The 7666-nt window shown below is 28.6% G+C and overlaps 1 protein-coding gene across 1 annotated transcript; it reads right to left on the reverse strand.

Annotated features, from left to right (window-relative positions):
- Positions 1-237: 237 nt before the first annotated feature.
- Positions 238-7466, reverse strand: LOC132742533 (uncharacterized). Its single transcript, XM_060730968.1, has 8 exons — positions 7449-7466; positions 6714-6768; positions 5814-6281; positions 5461-5538; positions 4361-4432; positions 3876-4073; positions 2886-3075; positions 238-2560 (listed from the first exon to the last, which is right to left on the reverse strand). Exons 2-8 carry the CDS (start codon positions 6745-6747, stop codon positions 2455-2457), a joined length of 1146 nt encoding a protein of 381 aa, XP_060586951.1. The 5' UTR covers positions 6748-6768; positions 7449-7466; the 3' UTR covers positions 238-2454.
- Positions 7467-7666: the final 200 nt, after the last annotated feature.

Below are 7666 nucleotides of genomic sequence, written 5' to 3' on the forward strand. Positions count from 1 at the left end.
TTCAGTCTGTTGAATCTGATTGTTTCAAAACACTTGTGTGTAAACGGAGTAATAGTATCATTTTCTTCTACCAAACAATAACAAAGAATACTATCACATCTCAAGTATTTGAAACCCCTCAATTAACGTTGTTGGTTTTCATCTTTTTTTTATATATTTTTACCGTCTATTATCCTGTCAGTATGACAACAACGGTTAAATTTTTTGAACGAATGGTAAAAAAAAATACTAAGAATATTAAGAATTTTACAGTTTTATTAAAATATTCAAGGACAAACAAATTTTTAAGTTAAAACATGGCATATTTATAAGAGAAGCTAAACGACATAAACCTCATTTCATACAAGCATTTAACATTTTTCTTTAAACGAAAAAGATATTATTTTTGCATCCATACTGTTCTAAATACTGAAGAAAAATTAAGATAACACTTGTAAATAAATAAACCAAGGAATGATTCGAAATGTAAATAAATTAGTTCTAGCTATAGAAATAGCTATTTTTTTCATTTCTTACAAAAAAAGGTATATGACAACACACAAAAAGGAGGTAAATTATTGCAAATACCGACCTGCACAAAAAGACTGTTATTTTAAACACAGTCATGAAAAAACAAAACAAAAGTACGTAAGTGGCAATCTCTACTTAAGGCGAAAATGAAAATAAAGGTGACCTTGAAACAAAGTGGACGATGACAATGAAGCAGTAGTTTTTAAAAACGTTCATTTTTTTGCTTTAGATGCAGTGTTTAATGGTGTTTTTTTATTTTTAGCTCAAGTGGCCCCTTTTAAGGCCAATCAAATGAATATGAGCAAACTTGATTAAAAAATCACCTAAACTAAAAGTAAAAGAAAACTTTAAAAAAAATCAACGAACAGTGCGATTATTTATAAAATTGATCACGTTTAAGTGGTATTTTGTGTATTTAAACTCTTCCCGTTTTAGTGATCTTTTGTTTATTTAAAATCTGCATTTAGACACGCAAAAATGGTAATATACTAAATATAAACCTTATCATTGACTCATATGATTGAATATAAAATTTTACAAAGTTTCAGGATATCTTTTCATCACACTGGAAAGTACCCAAGAAACCTTATTTCATTTGTCTGATTTCTTTCTTGTTACGAATGTTATCTACTGTCTGCTCTAAGTCTGATGACTCTTGAGGATTTTTTTATCTCCCTAAAGTTAACTCTAATATTATTTCATATACATTAAAATAACTTTGACAAGATTTTCATATGTCTTAGAGGTTATTCAACACTTTGTAAACAGAACCCATATGAAAAATGTCGATGGGTGACGTTATTTTGTATACTTTCTTCTTAAAATAATGTGGATGAATAATCAATAAAAACTTCGTTTGATTATAATTGTCATTTGTCTCTATAGAAAAGCTTTAATTTCGCATTAACGCTTACTATATAAAATGTGAAAATAAGTAATGTTACACATTTGAATGTCTTTCTAAAGGAAACGGACAGTAAGTTAACAGCTATTTTTAAACACCACTTGAGCTGATGATTTTTTTTTGTCTTAAAAAGTCATTGTTTCTTTTTAGATAAGATAGTGTACACTCATCCCGTTTAGTAAAATTCATTCATAAATCTTTAAAGTAGTTAATTGTTAATTGTTTTAGGTCAAGTGTTTTGACAAAAAAAAGATGACCAGAAGTATGTTTTAAAACAATCTGGTGAGAAATATTGTCATATACGTATAAGAGGATGTATACATGAAAGAGTATGCACGCATAAAGACTTAAGAAGTCTGATGAAAATATAATTTGACAACATGAGCAGCTAATAGTTAAGTGTTAACATAAATGCATATACATGTTGATGTATCTGTGTACGTATTTTATACTAACATATATATTGAAAATACATAAAATATATACAATACAGAAAAATGTTGAACACTTTGTATTAATGTTTCTATCATTACTCAGACTCAGCAGTGTGATGATCATTAACACTTTTGAACACAATGTGAGAACGTTTTATAACTGTTGTAAACTTTTAAAAAACACACACATACACACATTTAATATAACTTATTTACAGGGTTTTTTTACATTCAGGTTAGATACTAAATATATTTATATATATTATATATTATATTATATAACAAATGAACACATAAATAAATTATAGTTAAAGCACTATTTTTGCATTTGTTAGCTGGCTTACAAATTCATATTAAAACAACAGTTATTAAAAACAAAAACAAAATGGTAGTGATATTATATTGAGATCAAAACTAGAAAATTTGTTAGTTTTTCAAATGATATACGTTTTGATGAATCAAATGACATGATTATTTCTACTATTTGTACATTCATTTACAGTTTGTTTTGAATGTTTTTTTACTGCGGAGAATTCATGATCTGCCTCATGACAATACTGTGTATTGAGATTCGAAACTTTATGAAAAGATTTATATGGGTCATCTTCAGCGTCTTCTTGGCCAAAATGCTCTTGGTACTCTGTCCCAGTTGAACTTATATACAAGACGGATGCCATCTCTCCTTGACATAAGACCATCCTTATAGTAGTGTCTGAAACATAGTGATTTAAAAGATTAAGAGAATGCAACAAAAGTAAAACATGGTTGATAAGAAAGAATAAAAGTATGTTACAAAAGTAAAACATGATTATCAACATTTAGAAAAATAAAAAATGCTATAATGGCCATCTTTGATTATCAGTATTACAAGAGCTAAAACAAAATATGTCTGATTTACACAATTTTCAGACTTAAGATAGATAAACATGATATCTGTAAAACTATCAAAAACAACTTTTTTCAAAAGAAAGTATTTTTACGATTTTTGGTAACTCTTTCGATTATTTAGAAACATAATATAGTTACAGTGTATTTACCTTATTCCCCGGCTAAGTTTTTCAAAATTCATATCTTCTTTCTTCTTCATTTGTCCCCAAAGTCGACTACATTCAGCAGTATCTACAAATTTAAAGATTCCTTCCCGTTCGTTTTCCCATTTGATATGATTGCTGTTTGGTTTTCTTAGTTCTCCAAGCAGAAACTTCCAAAGCAGAATGTTTTTGGCACCTGAAAAGCAGTTAAAAAGAATTGTTGAAATTTCTTTTTCTAATTGTTTTACTTATGTTTTTTGTGTTTTAACGTGCAGAGCGCTCTAATAATTGTATGAGGGAATATGTAACAAGCAATAAATAATCAGAACTGAATAACCATATAAGTGAAAACAGCACTAAGACTCTTTAAATATTAGCGATACTACTAAATACATTCACTATTTTTTTCCGTATCTCTTTCTAATTTTTGGTTCTCTTCATTTTTCACAAGGTCAATGTTGTCAACTGGGAATGGCTTAATCCAATGTTGTAAAAACGTGTTGCTCAACCCATTTGCATTTTGATATATACTCATTATTTGTATGATATGTTTGTAAACATGCTAATAAAGCAATAAAATATGTTAAAACTAAATTTTGGTTCTCTCCATTTTTCATAAGGTCAATGTTATCAATGTGAGAACACACATCAGAAATAAATAACCGTAAATAACAGCGGACTAGCTTTTAACAAGATGGCCAATTGTGTGCAATCCCTCGCGATATTGGCATCGTCCAACTAGCTAGATCAATAGTTATGTAAAACAAGCTACTGTAACATCACCCGGCTTCAGTTCGCTACTTTTCACCTAAATCACGGGATATATCAGTTCTTCCTTGAAAAGGTACAATGATGGTTACTAATCTTAAAAAGAAAGCCGACAAAATGTAAAAACAATGGAGAATTTTCCCACAGTTTTGTGTCAATAATTTGTAGATCCGTAAGTATCGGCCGCAAAAATAGTAGAAATAACTATGGAACATGAATAAAACTTACCTCTTCGACATCCTTTAGATTGTCCTGATCGGTCGTCCTCATCGCTAGGAATTCCATCACTGTCACTATAGTGATATCCAGGCTTGTTGTAGGTTACAGGCCGTCCGCGTCGACTCGGAACCTTTTTCATCTCTGTGGTAAACACGGAAAAGTTTGGCAAAGAGCTTCCCTCTTCACAAGAAATGCTGTGGTGTTGATCTTCAAAAAAAGTGTTTGTTTTAAATGCCGTAACATTGCAGAAAAAAACATGAACGTATTTTTCATATTTACTAGAACAGAAACCCTGTGTAATAAAATATTTATTAGGTATTTAAAGTTGAAACGAAAGAAAAATACAAGACAAATTGTCAAACTTTATATCAAATCTGATTATCAAATTATTTCTTAATCATTCCATTTTCAGACTTATGAGAATAATCGAAATATTTTATCAACTTGTGACATTTTAATTCAGCTGATGACATTTAGATAAAAAAAATACTTACTTCGAATAATTTGACTATACTGTTGAGTTCTTTGCATTTGCTCAGGAAATACATGATCGTTTTCAACTTCAACTAAAATGTTCAAGAAAAAAAATGAATAAAGACAACAGCATGTAAATTAAATGTTTTATTTTTTTTTAAGTAAATTGGTCAATTTTTGAATGTATGTAATACAATAAATAATAATGTTGATTGTATTTAGCATCAGAAATAACAACAAACGACGAAAGACTTATGCATATATGAGATGTTTGATCCGATATTACATATAGTTTTATAGCAAATAATAAAATGTTCTGATATAAAATATTATTCTTCATCATATAAATATTCATACTAAATCACTTACATGTAGAACTTTTTTTTTCTTTTTTTTTTTTTTTTTTTTGAGGCCACAACTGGGCTACCCGTTTATCATACTTTCAAGTAGAACTTAATCTATATTTTTTATAGCAATACTTTTAAAAAATATCCGAATGATTATATATCTATTGATTTATTAATATTTGAAATTCTTCTTGAAAATGTGCCTATTTAGATCAATTTTAAGGAAGAAATATTCCAATCCTTTTCAATGAAACAATTGTTTTAAACTATTTTAAAATAACATTTATTTTTGAATTAAGATATAACTATAATGTTATGATTGCTTTCTTTTTTTCCCCTTTATTTATGCATGGTATGTAAAATTTGTTTAAATATTTCAAAAAATTAATATTCTTTTATAAATAAAAATGTAATGGGGATATATGTTAAGTTATGAATAAACGACAGATGAGTATTAGAATTTATTTCAAATGCTTATATTGCGTTTTATGAGTGGTTAAAATAGGAATACATATGAAAAGTAGAGAACATGTTTTAAGTCGAAGTAAAAAAAGCATTACTGGTCGTTTAAAATTGAATTCGTATGCAAAGGAGTGAAAAGTATGAGTAGAAAAAAACTGGTAATTACGTAAACAAGAATCCATATGTAAAAGGATTGATATTGAAATTAAATAGAATTGCAGCAGTAGTACAATATTTAAATCATTAGTATATAGATAAGGATCTAGAAAATGTTAAACAAAAGAATAAGATTATTAAGGTTTTTAACTTACAGCTGTCTTCGGAATCATAAGACCACTGGTACGCCTGTTGGTCATGACATGAAGTAGGCATGGCGTAGATGTAGTGATCTGTTAAGTAAAAAGTAAAATGCTAAGTTGTCGATACTTTGTCCTTATTCTTAAATTATTTAATAACAGTTTAAAAGTGTTGGTGAAAAAAAATCAGTTAGAGAAACTGAAATACAAAAGGAGAGATATTTAAAATTGTTTTAAAATATTTCGAATTCCAGTAATCGTAACAAATTTCAAACAACGACATGTCGGAATGCTTGCATTCGACTTTGAAACTTTTTTGTTTTAATTTAAATTTTCAAAAAGGCTATTAAGAACATGTTTAAACTTACCTGCTGGGTAATATCCGGTATTGTAGTTTGAATGATCGTTGTGGGCAATATGTGATTGCTGGTAACATTGTTCGCCGTATTCGGGCTCACGATAGTCAGAATAATGTGGTACTGTATTATGTGTTTCCTGAATATTACCATTTAAATCGAACATATTAGCTGGTGGTATATGGCTGTCCATTGACATTACAGATTGTCCATGTTTTGAATTTAGAATATCATGATTTGCAGAGTACATATGCTGGAACGGCGACGATGGTGACAAATGTGAAATTGGAGGAAGACTTTCAACAGTTGAGCAAGGCACTGATATGCACGAGAAAGGTGGAGAAGATGGAATATCCCGAAGTGGATCTTGTGGGTAGATGATTGATCCTGGAGTGGATACTTGTGGTGAAGTTTGTGGCGATGGGCAGCTCATTGTGTCGATCGGAGAGCAGCTTTCAGAACTAGTTGATGACGAATCTCCTAAAATACATAAAAATCCCAATTTTTGTTAAACTCCTGTATGTTTGACATCCTTGATGAAACAGCTTAATAAAAAAATGAAATAAAACTTAAGAGTTTTTGTTTTCTTGAAAATATCATAATTTACATGCAATTAATTATAATGTAGCAGAATGATCAGCTACTTGTCTCTTGTTTTATATTACTGATCAACAAGAAATGCAATTTTCAAAATATGCATCGTGAAATTTTATTTGATAAAAGGTTAAAGAAAGTAAAAATTGTTCACTATTATAATTATTTATATATTCGCCATTATAATTTCTACTTACAATCATTTGATAAGCATGTTGTTTATCAAAATATAAATACAATAACACATACATACAAACAAAACAAACGATTAAAATAAGAAGAAAGCAATTATATAAAAAAAAACTATGAAATAATTACCCAGTACAAATTGTTCTAACTCGGGATCGTCCATAGTGTTTAACGTAAAAGCTTGCTGAAAAAAAAGAGCGTCTGTAATGCTAAGTTTACTATAAAGCAATAATTTCTTACCAAATATTAGAAGTTTTTGTCACGGCGGTCCCCGACTATACTGTTATTTCCAAGTATGACAAACTTATTTACACTTCTTAAAAAACTCTTATAAAGATAAGATAAGAAGCTTAATTGTATCAATGACGCGATAGTATCATCAAATCACTATCAAACAATTAATACGTTAAGTATCACTCAAAGATGCAACCCTCAAGTGCTCTATAAAAGAGTTTGACAGTCACACATTAAGTTATTACATGTTTGTTATATATTTTGCGATGGTAACATTTTAACTGTAACTTCCTACTTTTGCGCTTATTTTAGTATTTTCGTGCTTAAACAAAATCATGAAAAGAAAAATAAATTAACAAAACACAAAATGAAGAGGTTTCTTTTCAAATATATAGATTAAAAGATAGACTTAAGAAATATTTGTAAATTTAAGATAGAATTAGTTCTGTAATGTGAGATGCAAAGAATAAAAGACATGATAGTCCTATCTACTGATACGTAAACTATTTTGATAATTCTGTATTTTACAGCTAATTTTTAGACACGCAACAGGTTTTGCAATACATTTTACAAAGCAAAAAAAAATATAAATAAACATTATTTAAACAAGGTCTTGCGTTTTTAACTTACCGATAAAAAATATTTTGTGTAGTCACTATTAAAATTAAAATTTAAATATTACTGTGTGATATAATATTTTCTATTCCAAAACAAAAACTTTTATAAAAAATTCGTACCATTAAAACCCCTTTAGTAAATCGTCTGCACTAAACTGATGTTTACATAATATTGATGTTTGAAAAGCGCATGTCGGGGTTTACCAACCTTCTTTTTATACCCGCCAATCT

The sequence above is a fragment of the Ruditapes philippinarum genome, unplaced genomic scaffold (genome assembly GCF_026571515.1).
Source record: "Ruditapes philippinarum isolate M1 unplaced genomic scaffold, ASM2657151v2 ctg160_1_1_1_1, whole genome shotgun sequence".
Classification (NCBI taxonomy): domain Eukaryota; kingdom Metazoa; phylum Mollusca; class Bivalvia; order Venerida; family Veneridae; genus Ruditapes; species Ruditapes philippinarum.

Coding starts and splice junctions, on each gene's coding strand:
- LOC132742533 (XM_060730968.1), bottom strand. CDS start 6,747: ATGGACGATCCCGAGTTAGAACAATTTGTACTGG. Junction 6,282..6,713: donor GTTAGAACAATTTGTACTGG/GTAATTATTTCA, acceptor TATGTATTTTAG/GAGATTCGTCATCAACTAGT. Junction 4,074..4,360: donor GTATAGTCAAATTATTCGAA/GTAAGTATTTTT, acceptor CTTTTTTTGAAG/ATCAACACCACAGCATTTCT.